The following is a 17,055-nucleotide window of genomic DNA, read 5'->3' on the forward strand; positions in this document are numbered from 1 at the left end:
TTCTGGAAGTACTCTGAGCACAGCCGCTACTCCTCCACATCTAAAGGAGCCTGCTGAGGTGGATCAGTCATCTGAATATGATGCCTCCTAGGTTAAATGTTTTGGACATGTCCTACCAAGAGCAAACCTTGGGTTTGACCCAGAGTATGCTGGAGAAATTAAATCAAAATCATTATATCCCTCTTTCTCTGGTTTGGGAATGTCTCAGTCTCTCCCTCAGAAGACCTGCAGGAGGTGGATGCATGCATGTATGGAAATGGCCTAAAACTAGTAACTCAAACCATCGCAGAAGACGATTTAATGTAAATGTTTTTAGATTCACAGACTCTTTAGATTGTTACTGTATATGTCCTGCTAACAGCTGTTCACACAGCGCTGTCTTTGCTGGCGTGCTGAGCATCAAGCCCCCTGTGATGGGCCATCTGCCCTGCTGATGTGTTCATGGGTAAAACTCTGCAGATAAATTTGACCTCTGCCCCTCATGCGAGTAACAAATAATAAATAAAAATAAACGATCACAACGCTGAAGGCTCAGACTTTCTGTTTGTATCATAGTGAGTTCACAGTGACGCCGTCCTGTGAACGTCTTTATTTGGAGTCTGTAAACAGCAAAGAGAGCTCAGGATTTTAAAATCTCATCTCTCCAGCTCTCCCGGTCCCGCCTTTGTCGCTTTCGGGCTAGTTCTGGGAAGTATGCGCTGTTGTAAGGCCTCTCCCTCTCGCTCACTTCCCTCCCAGGCTCCTTTCCTTTGCCGCTCCTCTGCTCCAGAAGTGCCTGGGCTCTCCTCCTTTCCTCAGCCTCCCTCTGTAAACGCTCAGCACGTAACCTTTCTATCGAGCTGGAAGAGACCAGACAGACATTTTGTTACCGACCTGCTTTGATATTCACCACAAGATCGCTTTAATTTGACTTGAGCCCCAGTAAAATACTAAGGGGGATAAAACTTCCAGACAATCAATACTGGTATTCTTACCTCTCGCCGCTGCTCCTCTTTTCCCCTTTGTCTCTTTTTTCCTTTTTCTTGCTCTTGTGCTCCTTTCTGTCTTTCTCTCCGAGAGCTTTCTTCATATCTTTCAAAGGATCCAAACTATCCTTCAGTCTACGATCCTTCTTCTCTCTCTCCTCTTCACTTATCCCTTTTCTCTTTTCTTTTTCTTTGCTCTCCTCTTTGTCTTTGCTGCTTTTCAGATACCACGGCGTGACCTCAGACCCCGGCTGGGGTCCCAATGACACCAGTAAGCCAATGGCTCTTTCCTGCTTCTCCTAGAAACCCCCCCCCCCCACAAAAACAACAACAGAAAACAAATATTTTGTGTTATTTTTTTCATTACTGTAGCACACTTTTTGTTTATACATGTGTTTGTTTTGTTTATACAATGCCCAACAGATAGGAGAATGTAAATATCTGAGTAGCCAGACGGGACATTAACCTGTCTTTAACCTTCCACGAGCTCCATAGTACTTGTTCCTAAGTGCAAATAGCAGAGCTAACTGTCTGAGGCATCATGTGTGCCGCATGCTGTGTGCTATTTGAGCAGCTCCCTCACATAAAACCAGCAGTGGGAAGATGTCAAAAGCAAACTATTTCTTGTTGTGTGATAAAGGAAAACAGTGGGAAAAAATGCGACCTGATACTCTCGACCGTATTCCAAGCTAAAGTCGAAAAGGTCTAGAAGAGCAGATGAACTGCTTTTTGATTGGTCTCTATCTTAGCTTCATATTGTTAAAACAGGAAGTTGTTGATGGGGTAGGAAAGTTTGAAAGGTACGAAACTGGTAAAAGTTTTTGTATTTTGTAGGTTTGGCCTGTGGGTGTGGGAAAAATAGTTTCTGGTGCTACATATAAAAAAAACAATAACAAGTTTCACTTACATGTATGAAATTCTGTAGCCTGACTTAAACCTGCAATATTTAGAAAAAAAGCCTCTTGGAGACATGCTCTAAACCCAACAGGAAGTCCAGTGTTTTAAATGTAAAATGCTTTTTTTCAGGCAGTACACTTTATCAAACTCCTCTTAGAGAACTTTAATCTAAAGACCTTGGCAATGCCAAACTAAGAAGTTTTTGAGTTTGTGTTGTCTGGTGCGTCCATGTCAGCTCAGCAAATTTTGATTAGTTGCCACAAAAAGCTCTTATAACTCAAATGTACACTGTCCACTCTGTCCTGAGCTTGACGTCCTGGAAGCGAGTCTGGAGACATCTACACAAAGTCAGCGCGACAGCTAGTGGCAACAGGAAATCAGCATTAGGTGATAAATCGTGGCTGACAATATCCCTTTTGAAATCCAAACACTCAATACAGCAACGTGACATACAATTAGTAGGTGTTCTTGAAAGAAAGAAAGTGCTTATACAAAGTGTTTGGAAGTAGTGCATATACACATATGTATATACATGAAAGGTTACCAAGGAAACCAGAAATGTTTTTGAGAGCGTTTTCAAAATGCTGCGTTTTCCATCAGCAAAAACGCTGTCTCAGTGTGGACAGGAGGCCGAAACAGAGAGAAAACAATGCGTTTTCAAACGACAACGCATTAGTGTGGACGTAGCCTGAGTGTAGCGTATCTCATTATGCACCAAGGTGTTTCCCACCACACCACTTCAAAAATTCAACTTCCTGTTGAGTTCTGAATTTACTGAAGCAAAAAATTTTAATTAACTAAAACACAACAACTGTTATGGATATTCTCTGCTATTAAAACAGGACACACAATAAACTAATATACTTCAGCAAATCATTAAATAAATGTAAATGGTACTAAAGTGCCTCTGCTTTGCCATCAGCAGCATTTTGGCATTTTCTGACCTGTGATTGGAAAGCCTTGATCACATCCACGGGCTTTAACTTGTATTTATATTGTCTGTCTGAATTAATTTCCCACCCGTCTCATGCTGCATCTATTTACGCTGCATGCATACATACTGGCACTGGGCTGCAGAATAGAATAGCAGGTATGATGACAACAAGACAAAAATTTAAACTGATTGCATTGCTTTTTAAAGTGTGGTGATAACAAACCACTCAAATGACATCTGAGAAAACTACACCCACTAATGATGAGATTAGATAAGAATCATCTTTTCTCTGGCAACATTTCAAAAACATACAAAGCATTTAGCATTTTTGTGACTGAGCTGAAAAGCAAGATTTTGCAGATCCACTCCTAACTACTAAAGGTTTTTAATGGAAAAAATGAAAATGTAAATGGTATTCAGCACTGGACCTGCAACCACAGACCATGCAGGACACTGAACCCAGATGTGGTACCAAACTTGCAAAAGCTTTGCTATCATTCAGCTGCTACGTCAGAGCAAAAGAAAAGCATGAAAGAGAAGACTGACAGAAGCAGCAGCACGGACACCTTTTCTTCTTTCTTTTCCCTGAGATACTCCTCATTCCCCTTCTTCTCCGAGGACTCCTCCAGGGGGAAAAGATTGAGATGCTCCAGAGCTCCACTTCCTCCACCCTGTTCCTCATCACCATCATCTCTGCTTCCTCCTGTTGGCTGAAGAGCAGCTCGGGCTTTCCTTCTCAGATACTCTGTACGTGCCTGTAAACAATGAACAACAATTAAAGGACATTCATGGGCACGGCAAAGCTTATTTAACCTTCATAATAAAAAACTAAACTCAAATCATAAATACTTAAGTTTTCTACTGGTGCCAATTTAGAGACGTACAGTACATTTACAGCAATCTGAATAGTAACACACAGGAAATGTTAGCATTGATTTCCAGGTGTTGTTTTTTTTTAAAAAATATTAACAAAAGACAGCATACAACAGTAAATGTGTTGTTTTTTACAATTGTAGAGGATAGGCGTGCACTAGTGAGAGATCTATTAGGGATGCAGTGATTGCAAAACTCTGGACCAATACTGATGTTTAAAATAACAACTTGTTTGTTTTTTAATTAGTATATTACATATTTTTACCATTAACTATCCACCCTTTTTTGGCAGGGGAAATAAAGAAAAGATCACTACACCGTTTGAACATTTAGTCAGCACAAAAGTTAGCTGACACATCAGAGAAACAATGCTAATCAGCAGTCAACAAGGACAGTATCTGATGCTTACACTCTACCTATTATAATGCATACGTGGTTGCTAATATTTAGTCTGCTTTCACTCTGTTGTTTCATAAAAACAGGGTGTTTCCTGTCTCAGTGTGGGCCTTTTAAGGGGTTCTGGACATCTGGGTTACTTAACGTATCAAAGGTCTATATGTTTTCCAATACATTTTGTCTATTTGATCAACAAAAATTTATTTTAAGCTTTAATAAGTTAAATAAAATGGTTAAAAATATTTTTAGTGACAGTGGATGGCAAAAAAAACCCTCACTGATGGGCTCAAAGCTTCTTTAAATACAGTAAAACCCTAATAATCTCTGCAATGCAACACATAAGTGTAGCAGAGAACAATCTGTTCTCGCATGATAACGTTTTATTCCGGCTCTGCACGGCCCACTACATTTTACCCCCTGTGATACTGAGCTACTTCAATGTCATCTCACGTTTCCTGTCCTTTACTTTAATGTACAGTACTGACATTATTGTTTTTGGGTAACTTTTCTGTAATACATTTGATTTCAAAATAATTCTGCCTTTTTAATATATTTATTTTTTAGATTTCCATCCCATTATAAAAAGCTTTAATATTCTACATTTTTATTTATTGTGCAAAATGTAGATTAAAAAGAGAATGCCTTAATTTGCATTTTGCAATTTTTATTCACAACTGTTATTGTTGTTTATAACCAATGTTTTAAATGATTTTGTTGGCAGCAACAGATCTCAAAAAGTTGGGACAGTGGTAACAAAAGGCTGGAAAAGTAAGCTTAACTAAAAGGAAACAGCTAGAGGAATATTTTGCAACTAAGTTAACTGCCAACGGCTCAGTAACATGACTGGATATGCAAAAACTGTGTCTACAAGTTGTGTACCAATTTCAGCATAAAGCTCCTAAATGTAAAGTTACAAAGACTTTGAATATCAATACTAGATGCCTGTGATTTTTGGCAACACAGGCAACAGTGCAGTAAAAATAGGCAGGATTCTGTCATGGAGTCACTGCATGGGTTCAGGAACACTTTCAGAAATTACTGTTACACTTCAAAGTAGCCATATGTGAACATGATACAAAAACGCTGCCTTCTCTGGGCCAAAGCCTATTCAAAATGGACTGAGGCACAGTAGAAACTGTTTCTCAAGGTACAACGTGTGCATTAGTGCCTATGGAACTGGCAGCTTGCAAATCTGGAAAGGTACCATCAGTGCTTCAAGGTATATTTAGGTTTACTTAATTTAAAAATCCTCACTGTTTTCAGCAACACTTTACACAGTATTCTAACTTTTTTGTAACTAGGGTTGGACTAAGAGCATCTCAGGTAGGCCCTACTGAAAAAGGACATTTACTGTATACTTTTATTATAAATGAGTACTTTTTTTTATGTTGTTCAAGTTAGTAACCTTGCTTCTGATCATATCTGGTTTGAATTTGAGGTATCCTGCTCAAACTACATGGGAAACAGAGCAAAAAGTATGTACAGTAACAGCACGCCACGGTCATCCACCCAGAGTCACCTCTTGCTCCGCGCGTTCCACGCGACGCTTGGCCTCGCGCTCCTCCTCTGCTGCCTGGGCCTCGTCCCTCCGCACTCGAGCGACGTTGTCTTTGTTGCGGACATGCCAGCTCTTCTTCGGAAGGATGTTCATTGTTCCCTTGGCGACTGTTACTACTATAGGTTAGCAGTCGGCTAGCAGCGGCAAAAGTGGAAGGAAAACGTGAATAAGTTCCCCCAAATAAAGCCGCTAGTTGTGGAAGGAAATGCGTCAATGCCCCAAAGCGGAAAATAGAATAAAAATATATAAATATACAAAAACAAACTTTATATTTGCAGCTTTGACCTCCCAAGAGGCAGAGCTAACGAGATAATGTTAGCCGATGTTTGCTACTTTCCACATCTACTTTACCTTAAGGACTCAGCACCACGCATAGATATCACATTTCCGCCAATTTAGCAATATTTTTTTAACATTTTACTCTCTAAAACAGGGCCCAGGCACTGTCACCAACTTGTTGAGTGAAGAATTGTTCTTGTTGGACAGGTAGCAGGACCTCACAGGAACAGGCAGACCCAAACAGGAAGTAAACAGTAGCTCCATGTTGAAGCAATAACACAATGGCGACAGCAGAGGGGGCTGTTATGTTTCTCATTTTATTTTATTATGTAAAGAAAAGAATATCTGCTTTGAAGGACAGACAGAAAAGGCACTAATCTATTTACATAGTGGAAATGTTATACTCTAATAACGATAAAGTTTTAATTCTCCTTCTTTATGTATTCCTTTAAAAAAAATCACAACTTTTAATACAGTTATCTTCGTGCAGACGTGTGTGGTAAAACCTAGCCTGCATTAAATTATAAACATAAAAACAAGTCTTATTATGTTGTTTTCAAGACGGTAGATCCTTGCCCATATGTCGTGTTCAATCTTGTACTCCTGCATGATGTGTCGGTATATGAGCTTGCCGACTCAGGCTCTCAATCTGCTTGATCAGGAACTGTTTGTCACGGCTCTCCTGTAAACCAAAAACTCATAAGTCCATGTGAGAATCAGGAAACCATTTAACTTACTGTTTCAAAGTGAAGCCTAATGACGTATATAAAAGATCACCATTTAATTTCGGGACTGTAGGGTCATTATAAACTGTAAGGTAATTAACGCAGATAGGTTTGTATATTTGGACTGGACTGTGTGTAGTTGTTGTAAAGTGCCTGTGAATGCATCCTCTTTGAATTCCAAGATTTTACCTATCAACACATGATATTAATCCTCGGCAGGTTTTAAAATGAAGTTAATGTAAATACACACAAGCAGAAAGTTATTATATATTAGACTGTTTCATTTTGTAACAAATACTGAAACATGATGCAGAAGCAGTTGTAGAAAACTGACAGTACAGTTTAAAAAGACTGGCTCGTTTGGAAAGGTTGCCAGGAGAAAGCCTATTTACTGTAAGTCATGGCAACACAGCTTAAGTCTAAACAAACCTTAAGACTTCTGAAACAATGTCCTTTGTTCAGTTTAGACCAAAGTGGCGATCCTTGACCATAATGTGTAGCATCATGTTTGGTGAAAACCAGGCACAGCATATCAGCACAAACATTTCAAACCAACTGTCCAGCACGGTGCTGGAGGGGTAATGATTTGTGCTTGTTATTTGCACCCACTGGACCTGAGCACTTTGCAGTGATTGAGTCAACCTTAAACTCCTCTGTATACCAAAGTATTCTAGAGTCAACTATGAGACCATCTGTCTGACAGCTAAAGCTTGGCTGAATTTGGGTCATGCAGCAGGACAGTGATCCCAAGAACAGCAGCAAATCTATAACTGAATGGTTGACAAAGAAAAGAGTCAAGGTGCTGCAATTGTCCAGTCAAATTCCTAACCTTAAACATATTGAAAAGCTGTGGTGGGCCAAAATTCCTTCATAACAATGTGAGAGACTAATAAAGTCATACAGTTCTAACAGCTACTGAATCAGGAAGTGTACCTAGTTGTACCTAGTTTGTCACACAGCGCTTCTGCATTTTGGCATAATTTTTGTTAAGTAATCACATGGTGTAATACATCATGTTAGAGTCTGATAAGGACCAGATGATTTTTTTTGTTACTATGTCCTGAACAATTGAAAGAGGGTGTATTTACTTTCCTTCTTTGGCTTTTTCCTTAAGTACATGACTTTATCTAATAATAATAATAGTAATAATAATAAAGCAGTTTACCAGTTTAAGCTGAGCTTTTAGCAGTGCAATGCTTCTCCCATAGACAGTTGCTAAAGCTACGACATAGCACATCACCACACTGCCAGGGAGAAGAGAGACATAATATTACTCCATGAAATGCACAGTAAGGACTATTTAATATGCAGGTCATCATTACACAAATAGCATACTGAGAGTTCACGCACATTGCTAATGCAAAAAGAGGGATGGAGAACGCCTGGGAGCCGACGAAGAAGAGAAACTCCTGTGTGACGTTAGAGAGATTGTTGAATGAGTCTGGAACAGTTGACCACATGGTACTGGATGAGTGGAAAGGACCACAACCGTAAGAGGGACGGATCCTGTTTGAGGAAGAGGGACACACTTGTCCTCAGCAATGTTAAATAACATGAAAAATGTTTTCATGCAAAGTTTATAGCAAGTATAGCAAGACAGCAAGTTTTCTTACAGTGATGCAGAAAAAGCAGTTGTGTTGCAACTGTTACAGGTAAGTATGAAACACTCACTCAGAAAAACTGTAAATCAAGACAACTGTTGCCAAACCCCATCCAAACAGGAGCACCACCAGAAAAAAGAAGGTGGAGGTGGTAGAACGAAACGTCCTCAGCGCTGGCCGACAGTTTTGGAAGAGTGTTATCTGCAGGGGGAAAGTGGCAATTTAATAGTGGATTAGGGACACAATCACCAAGCAATGTGTGACGTGTTGGCGGTGTTAAAGCTAGAGCCTCACCTTCTTGCAGTAAAACAGGATGACAAACTTCAAGGTGTTGATGGCGGGCAGCAGAGGGCAAAAAAGAGCTCCCACCCAGACCACAGTCTGACCATAAACCAGGCCAAGCACATTGGAGGGAACCACAAACTCCTGCCGCCCCACCCACTGAACAGGCTTACAGGAACAGTTATCCACCACAAGCCTACCACATACACAAAAAAACACTACATAGCTGAACACAAGACTGATTGACCAGTATTCAAATATACAGCATGCATTTGCATGATGTGCATTAATACGACTCATATCTTTATGCTATAAAAAGTACCTGCGTGGAAATTCAACCAGCAGAAAAACAGCAACGGTGATGAGGAGGTCAAACATTGTGAGCTTGTACATTTCCTGCCCCACACGTGTTTCCCAGCACTACCAATAAGAAAAGATAAGATTGTCTTTCAGTGTGGACATGCTGAATATATTCAAAGCTGATGTTACTGTTGTGTTAACCTCTTTGTCTGCACACACAGGCTGTTATAGCAGCTGTTAAAGAGCGCGTTTTGTATTTTACTCAAGCCTCCGTCAGCGGAACGAGGCAGTCGCAGAGCTGCTACTGTTCTCCCCAAGAGATCAAAAAATATTTACTGAAAAACCTGACATGCTTTACCATTATTGTTTATGACTTTTTAAAATACAAACGGAGTGTAAATGAGTTTCCAGTTCAATTATTCTGTCAGTTTTTCTTTTGCACGTCAAAGCCTTCAAGGGATCCTGTTTAATTTACCCAGCAAAGTCTTGATCCAGCAACAAACTGAAAGCACTGCTTTTTCTCATGACAGACAACTTAAACACAAACAACAGAAGGTCTGTCATATAGGACCCCCTCCGCGCTGTTACACTCTGAAAATGAAGATCAGTAATATAATTACTTGGAATTCTTTGTAGTTGTACCCGCACAGTGTACAGTTTCCTTTGAGCTCGTTAGGGTAGCAAGTGATCTGACTCCACAGGGTGTAGAGGAGGACGCCCAGACTCACCAGACGCAGAAACACTGCCCTGGGTGTGGAAGAGAAATGGGTCATTTTCATTCATCTAATTTTAATTTCACACTAATCTTACTTGCTAACTCAACACAGATAAGGATACACTACCATATTTACAAGTTTGTTACATAAAACTAATGACCAGGTTTAAAGCAGGGAAGGTTTTAAGCTGTTTTTTGTGTTTATTTTACCTTGAGGGCCCCATGAACAACGTTTTAGCTGATGTAAGTTGTGTGGGAGCCAGGGTGAGCTAGTATTTTTTTTTAAACTGAAGGACGTGCCACACGAAGTAACCTGAGCTGAAATTGAATTGTAGAACAGGTAAGGTGGTGATTGCAGCATAATTTCCTTCGTATTGCACACTATATTGGAGAATCATGGCAAAAGCATTATAGCAGCTTGTGTATAGCCATAGTGGCCAGATAATAAAACATGTGGGTTAGATCATATTTATCATCAGGCATTTAACATTTTGCTGTTTGTTTGATCCATGGCTTGTGACTAGACCCATTATTGTCTGCTCTGTTAGAGCCAGTCGTTAAGGATGAACCTGGCAAGCTAGGCAGTCTTGATAATTATGGGCCTAGTTATAGTACTATGATTAAAGTGAGTAAAATATTTATTGTGTTTAATATTCTGGTCAATTTTTAAAATAGGTGCAGCAGCATCATTATTATCAATAGTTGTTATAGTGTTATAATTCTGCATTTACTCTCTTATTTACAATAAAAATTTCCACATTTGCTGGAGTTTGTCATATCTCATTGTGTATTTGTGATAAGAAGATATGGGCTTGGAGCGACTGATCAGATTTTTTTTTTCAAGCATTACAAACACAAACAAATTAAATGCATGTGACATAATCTCTTTCTCACAAACCTTAAGAGAGCCAATATGATAGTAGTGCTGGGGGAGTATTGCTCTACTAAGGCGATCTTGTCACACAGCAGAGGCACCACAAAGTTTCCAGCAGTGATGACCATGGACGGGAGATACTGAATAATAAAGCCAAGGATCCCTTGCTCATCAGCCCTATTCTGTTTAGCAGAAATGGGAGATGGTCACCCAGAGCTTCAAGAAGATCATGTTGGCATCATTATTTTTACATCGTTTACCTGGCTGAACTGTGTGGTCACATAGATGCCGTAGAAAGCTCCTCCAATGAACCCAAGTGAAAGAAAAGTCATTAAAACACGCAGAGAGTATAAAATCACTTTTTTTGATGTTGACAGATCAGCCTTGTGTCTCTTTCGACTCTCCTCCTCCAGATCCACCTGGCCGAGGGAGAGAAGAGAAATGAGGGGTCACCTGAAGGCACATCGTGTATACGAAACTGTGGAGCAAAGCTGCCACGTGTGGGTCACGTTTCTCTTTTCCAGCACTTCATCCTGTTAAGTAGGATAGATCCCTTCTGACCTGTAGCTGGTAGAGGATGTTTTTCTGCTTCAGTTTGGTAGCTCTGTCTCCCAGGCAACTATAGTCCCATCCGGTGAACACGATCATGCTGTAACTGCTCACTCCAGTGCTGCTTCCCGTTGCCACAGCAACTCGAGCTGCAGTCCCCATCCTGTGTGTGAACAGCCAGTGAAAAGGATACAGACAGAAGTCAGGCTGACTGAACTCAGGACTCTAAGCTAAACATGCAAACACACAGCCTTTATTTACATAATGCATCAGTTTAACACGAACTATAGTGTCTCCAGACCCCAGGAATTCAGTAAAACAAACCCAATTTTGCTGTCTAAGCAAGAACCTTGCCGTTACAGTCGTGGGACTGACCGTGTTATCATGCAGATGAGACAAAAGGCAAAGTAGAAGACAGCAGTGAGGATGTAGGCAAGAGGGATGTTGTAGAAGAAGTCCCTGTTCGGCATCTCTGTGATGTTGTAGTAGCCATAAAACAGGTATGAATACTCCATAAAACCCTGTAAAGGAGAGAAGAATATCCAGCTCAAGATGCAATTACATTTTGCCGGCTGAGAATAAAAGCAGGAGAATTGTGCAATTTCTTCACTACAATATATCGCTAGATTTATTATTTAGGCCTATATTGTAGGCTTCAGCTCCAACGTGAAGCCTAAAAGCATAAATGAACCAGTGTCATTCACATAAAACACTTTGACAAGGTGCAGCAGAAAAGCACAGGTGTAAAGCCTGAAATGAGTCACAGCTCATTCAAACTAGCTGCTTTAGTTTCAGTGTTGTGGTTCTGCGTGTGCTGCCTTACTTTCATACTCATGCCAACATAGTGTCAGTAACACCCGTGACTTTCTATTTTCAAACCACCACACACAAAAAGACATTATTACTCCAGCTGTACCTTATATGTGTTCTCGGTGTCACCTTTTTGCAGAATGAAAGTGGAATGACAATTCTATGAAAGTCTAAAGTGCCTCAAACTAAAGTGCAGGTCTATATACATTCTGCAAGTCTCTCAACGTCTCACCGTTCCCGAAAGGAAGTCGAGCAGGTACTGATAGATCTCCGTTGTGCTCTTAACTTCATACACCTTGCATTTAGCTGGATTTGAAAAAATAAAACACAGTAAACAAAAAGCTTCCTCTGAACATAAAGGTCATGCTGTTGCCTCAAGAATTTATGATATTTGTAAATAAATTAAATACACAGAAAGAGACCGGGAGATTCAATGCAGCTGCAGTGGAAACTATTTAACGTCTAAATAAGATCTGTTTCTTATGTGGCTTTAAAATAATCAAAGGATTTGGAAAAGTCATACATCATCCTGTAAAGCTATTTCAGGTCTGGAGATGATAAATGATATTAGGGATAAACTCATTTTTGTATATATTTGAATGTCACAGATGTGGAATTTTGTATAAATATTCTGCTCATCCACAGGTGAGCAGCCCACATTTTATTTCTGAAGGGAAACTCTACTCTTACTCCTACAAATGCAGGGCTGTTGCCTGGAAACTGTTGCAGCAAAGTGCAAGAAGGCTTCCTGTTGTAATTACGAAGAAATGTGATAAAAGATGAGTAACAAGGAAAAAAGGAGGAAATGAAGAAACAGGACGCACCGGTGCAATTTGTTTCACTCAAGTTATTGCTAACAGTGAGGATATCTGTGCTGTTGGTGGTTGGTTGGTGGTGGTTGGTGGATCTGAAGACAACACTGGGAATGAGGACAAACCCAGCAATCAGAAAGAAGGACACAAAATTCAGAACCACCAAGAAGCGAAGGAACACGAAGTAAGACTGGACACCACCTCCAAAGTTCCCTGTGAGGGCAAAGAAACATGGTTTGTTTCAAATGTAAACTTAACGCGTGGGACTGAGCTGCTTCCTTTATTGTCCTTTTATATTAATTTACTGCATGTGTACCTCCAATCATTTGCACTGACTTCCTCCACAATGAGAAAAAGTAAAGAAATTCTTTGCATTTGTTTCTGAGTTTACGCAGCATCTGTCTCCCTCTCCAGGACACATCTCTGGAAAATGCGGGCGACCGCATTTGCTGCACTTCCCTGTGAAGGACAAATAATAAAGAAATTATATTACAACAACTCAAAATTCCCTCACAATTACCAAGTAATTTAAAATAATCTATATATAGGAGAATTATTAAATAAACATGAATTAGATAGCACTTACACAGTATGTACATACATTAACAAGCAGTTTTTGTCATTCTGCCTCTGCACATCACCACAGAGGATTTTAAATCAATCAAGATGTGACTGAAGTGCAGGCTTTCAGCTTTAGGGGCTGTATCAAAAATGTTTTCATTGACAGTTTGTGAATTTAAAGCCATTTTGATAAATAGAGACGTATTTTCAGAGACGTATTGCATAATCATAATTTTAAATGTAAGTATCGCTTTTTAATTCTCCTTTAAATCCTTTACAGTCAACGACTGCGTGAAGTGTATTTGGACATCACCAAATGCTGTGTTTCTTCCCTTGAGGAGTCACATCAGGATCCCCTTCAATTTGCTTACCAGCCCCGTCTCGGAACTGATGACGCCATCATCTCTCTGCTCAATCATGTCTACACCCACCTGGACCAGCCGGCGAGCACTGTGAGGGTCATGTTTTTTGACTTTTCCAGTGCTTTCAACACCATCAGGCCGACCCTCCTGGGTGATAAGCTAACAGTGATGCAGGTGGATGCTTCTCTGGTGTCCTGGATTGTTGATTACCTAACAGGAAGACCACAAGGTAATCAGCAATACAGGGGCACCACAAGGAACTGTCTTCTCCCTCTTCCTCTTCACCCTCTACACCACAGACTTCAGCCACTGCACAGAGACCTGCCATCTTCAGAAGTTTTCTGATGACTCTGTGGTGGTTGGATGCATCGGCAGGGATGATAAGACAGAGTACCGGGCTGTGGTTAACTGATTTGTCACGTGGTATGAGCAGAATCATCTGAGGCTCAACCTGGCAAAGACCGAAGACTATAAATACCTCGGAGTATACATTGACAATAAACTATTTTCTGAGGCGGCTGAGGTCCTTCAACATCTGTCGGACAATGCTCCGAATTTTCTATGAGTCTGTTGTGGCCAGTGCAATCCTCTACGCGGTTGCATGCTGGGGCAGTAGGTTGAGGGTTGCTGATGCTATATAATAATAAAGTGATCCGCAAGGCCAGTAATGTTGTGGGGATGGAGCTGGGCTCTCTTAGGGTGGTGATGGAGAGGCGAATGTTGTCCAGGATAAAGACAATGTTGGATAACTCCTCCCACCCACTCCATGCTAGCTAGCCACAGGAGCACGTTCAGCGAAAGACTGAGATTACCAAAAAGCACCACTGAACGACACATGAAATCATTCCTGCCTGTTGCCATCTCCCTGTACAACTCATCCACCTGATACACTGTGTACTGCAATAGCTACACCCTTTTTGCTCTTCTGCTCTTCTTTCTTATTCAGATATTTATTAGTAAGTGACTTATATATATATATGTATATATTGTACATATTGTGCTATTTCTTACTTTTTGTATTGCCTGATTTTGTTATTGTTTGTACTGGAGCGCTGTAACCAACATAATTTCCCCAAGGGATCAATAAAGTATTTTGATTCTGATTGCCAGGCTTTTACTGCAGCCTCCTCCAGCTGCTGCTGGTTTGAGGGGTTTTTCTCAATCCACTTTGTCTTTAGTATCTGAAAAGCTGATCTGTTGGGTTGAGATCAGGTGACTGACTTGCCCATTGAAGGATATCCAATTTCTCTGCCTTGAGAAAACCTTTGGGTACTTTTACAGTTTGCTTTGGAGGATTATCCTTTTGTTCTGTGAAACACAGTCTGATCAGTTTTGCAGTACTTTGTTGAATTTGAGCAGAGAGTACAGTTTTGTACTTCACAGTTGGTCCTGCTACTTTCTATCTGAGGTCCCATCATAAATAAACACCAGTGAACTGGTTCCACTGGCAGCAATACCTGTGCATGCTACATTTCCTCCACCATGTGTGACAGATAATGTGGTTTGTCTCCAAACATGACCTGTTTTTCTCCTTCTCCAAACCTTTTTCTTCCCATCATTCTGATACGTCTCAGTTTCATCTGTCCAAACAGTTTTTTCCCATAGATGGCCACCGCCTTCTTCTTCCTTGTGACCAGTGGTGTGAACCCTGTAGTAAACCCTGTGCATTTACACTCATGAAGAAGTTTCACGATTGTGGACTTTGTCAATGATACACCTCCTCAAAAGTTGTTTTTACTAGAGCTGATATTATAAAGGTGTTTTCTTCTTAACCACAATAATAAAAGCTGGCCTATATTTTCTTTCAGGCCTTTTTGGTTTTACTGAGCTGCTCAATGCAATCCTTCTTTTTAGGAATGAACCAGTTTACTGACTTCTAAAGTATATTTCATTTTTCTGAAAGGTTATTTTGAATTTTCAGCCTAATTATTGCCTCCTTCGCCTGTATCAACATCTCTTAGAACATTATATATATTCAATTAAAAGACTACTGAATACAAGGTGAACACTGGAAATCAACTCTAACTATCATTCATCTGCTTAATTTGTAATCAAACAGTGAGTGAACAGGCCTCACCTGGCCATGAAACTGCTCATCAATCAACTGTGCAATTACTGTGACTGTGTATATAAATGGCTGTAATTACTAAACAGTTAGTGCAACTCTTTTGTTAAGTCCACTTGATTAAAGCTGGAAGTCTGCACTTCAATCATGTCTTGATTGTTTGATTTGAAATCACTGTGAGGGTGTAGAAACCTATGAAACCTACACAAACTGTGTCCATGTCCTTAGGTTTCTAGATGTAACTGTAGGCAGACACGTACAGTTTAATATACATGAACAACCAGCTGTCTATAACAACTAGCTAATGAAATTGATTGGGTTTAAATGAAGCTATGCGTTGAATGATTTTTCTTCCAGAAATCTACTTGGAAATTATGTTGTGTGTGTTTTGCAGATCCACATTATCCCAGCTCCATTACAAGACTCATGTTATTTAGATGACTTAAGTTTTTATCATATACTGCTAAAAGTTAAAACCCAAGCACAAGTGAAGTTATAAAGTCCAATATATACTATTGTAACAGAACACAGTGAGATAAGTCACAGTGTATGATGAAGGGTGATTATGTTTTTCATTTGTAAGAGGATGAATGTTCTGCTTCATATTGGCCACATACTCATTCTTTAAGACCGCGTTTAAATTTGGGAACATGCTATCATTTACGAGCAATACACTGCTGTCTCCCTGACCTTTAAACTCTAGTCATTAATTTACTCGCATTAATTTAGTCCATGACCTCAAATCTGGGCTCTCCATTAACTTTCTCTTTATTTCTCCGTTTTTCCACTGAATTACTGAAACGTCACCACCAAACATTCAGTAGAAAGTTTCATACCTTATAGTTCTTCTCAGGTGCATGGGCAGGGGAATACACCTGATGTCCCGTTTGGGTCCACCATCGCTGTCTTCATCTTCATCCTCGGGGGTTGAGTCCCAGTTGAAGTGAGGATAACTCTGATCAGGAGCTGGAGACGAAACCTGCCGACGCCTGAGTGACTGCTGCTCACCGTCATAACCATTTCCTGTGAGCGAAAGGCATTCAGACATCGTCTAAGAGTTTAAAACAAAACAACAAATACGAGCAGGTAAATCTGATCACCTCCAATGTAATTGTAAATATGAGAGTTTTGTCTCTGTATTTCACCGGCCATCTCTCTGACGAATGTTAACAGTTTTCCTCTACGATCACATCTAATAGCTGACCGACAACAAATCCAGACTCAAACAAATAAGTGAAACACTTCCTTGTGAGGATAATCTGCGTATCCATGACCTGCTTCCTTGTTGTCCCCTTTCACGGACTTTACTCCCTTTGTAAATGACTGCACATGCACTTCCTTATTGGCTTCAACCTAATGAGTTAGCTTTACCCAGCCAGAAGGGAAAAGCACACTGAAAACAAGGATGTCAGATATTTTGTCTTGAAGTGCTAAAATCATAAATGTCTTTGACTTTACAGGAGAGGGGAGGAAATTAATGCATTTTAACAGTGGACA

General features: G+C 40.2%; 2 protein-coding genes across 4 annotated transcripts; both read right to left on the reverse strand.

Moving 5' to 3' along the window:
- Window positions 1-172: 172 nt before the first annotated feature.
- Window positions 173-6,153, reverse strand: leng1 (leukocyte receptor cluster (LRC) member 1). Of its 3 annotated transcripts, none has more exons than XM_085474008.1 (5): window positions 6,078-6,153; window positions 5,585-5,757; window positions 3,363-3,551; window positions 975-1,264; window positions 173-839 (listed from the first exon to the last, which is right to left on the reverse strand). In XM_085474008.1, exons 2-5 carry the CDS (start codon window positions 5,714-5,716, stop codon window positions 620-622), a joined length of 831 nt encoding a protein of 276 aa, XP_085330134.1. In that variant the 5' UTR covers window positions 5,717-5,757; window positions 6,078-6,153; the 3' UTR covers window positions 173-619. The 3 variants fall into 3 exon arrangements, with proteins under 3 accessions (XP_085330134.1, XP_085330133.1, XP_085330132.1); XM_085474007.1 differs by having other exon boundaries at window positions 5,975-6,148; XM_085474006.1 differs by having other exon boundaries at window positions 5,585-6,148.
- Window positions 6,154-6,205: 52 nt separating this feature from the next.
- Window positions 6,206-16,896, reverse strand: tmc4 (transmembrane channel-like 4). The gene is made up of 16 exons (XM_085474002.1): window positions 16,659-16,896; window positions 16,395-16,581; window positions 12,887-13,029; window positions 12,583-12,783; window positions 11,991-12,064; window positions 11,324-11,469; window positions 10,961-11,111; window positions 10,660-10,818; window positions 10,424-10,581; window positions 9,431-9,557; window positions 8,833-8,930; window positions 8,523-8,706; window positions 8,299-8,429; window positions 7,978-8,133; window positions 7,793-7,871; window positions 6,206-6,584 (listed from the first exon to the last, which is right to left on the reverse strand). The coding sequence occupies exons 1-16, from the start codon at window positions 16,708-16,710 to the stop codon at window positions 6,492-6,494; spliced, it is 2,139 nt and encodes a 712-aa protein (XP_085330128.1). The 5' UTR covers window positions 16,711-16,896; the 3' UTR covers window positions 6,206-6,491.
- Between the last annotated feature and the right edge of the window lie 159 nt (window positions 16,897-17,055).

Source organism: Copadichromis virginalis, linkage group LG11 (genome assembly GCF_057382275.1).
Source record: "Copadichromis virginalis isolate Kocher_CV1m ecotype Utaka linkage group LG11, C_Virginalis_male_GT1.1, whole genome shotgun sequence".
NCBI classification, from domain to species: Eukaryota; Metazoa; Chordata; class Actinopteri; order Cichliformes; family Cichlidae; genus Copadichromis; species Copadichromis virginalis.

Bases quoted from the DNA above. Each gene is read 5' to 3' on its own strand.
- leng1 (XM_085474008.1), bottom strand. From the start codon at position 5,716: ATGAACATCCTTCCGAAGAAGAGCTGGCATGTCCGCAACAAAGACAAC. The intron at 1,265-3,362 runs GTGTCCGTGCTG...GGGGGTTTCTAG, and splicing joins GGGAAAAGAAAGAAGAAAAG to GAGAAGCAGGAAAGAGCCAT. The intron at 840-974 runs GTAAGAATACCA...GGTCTCTTCCAG, and splicing joins AAGAGGAGCAGCGGCGAGAG to CTCGATAGAAAGGTTACGTG.
- tmc4 (XM_085474002.1), bottom strand. From the start codon at position 16,710: ATGGCCGGTGAAATACAGAGACAAAACTCTCATATTTACAATTACATT. The intron at 12,065-12,582 runs GTGCGTCCTGTT...TTTCAAATCCAG, and splicing joins GAGTGAAACAAATTGCACCG to CTAAATGCAAGGTGTATGAA. The intron at 6,585-7,792 runs GTAAACTGCTTT...TTTGGTTTACAG, and splicing joins TAAAAGCTCAGCTTAAACTG to GAGAGCCGTGACAAACAGTT.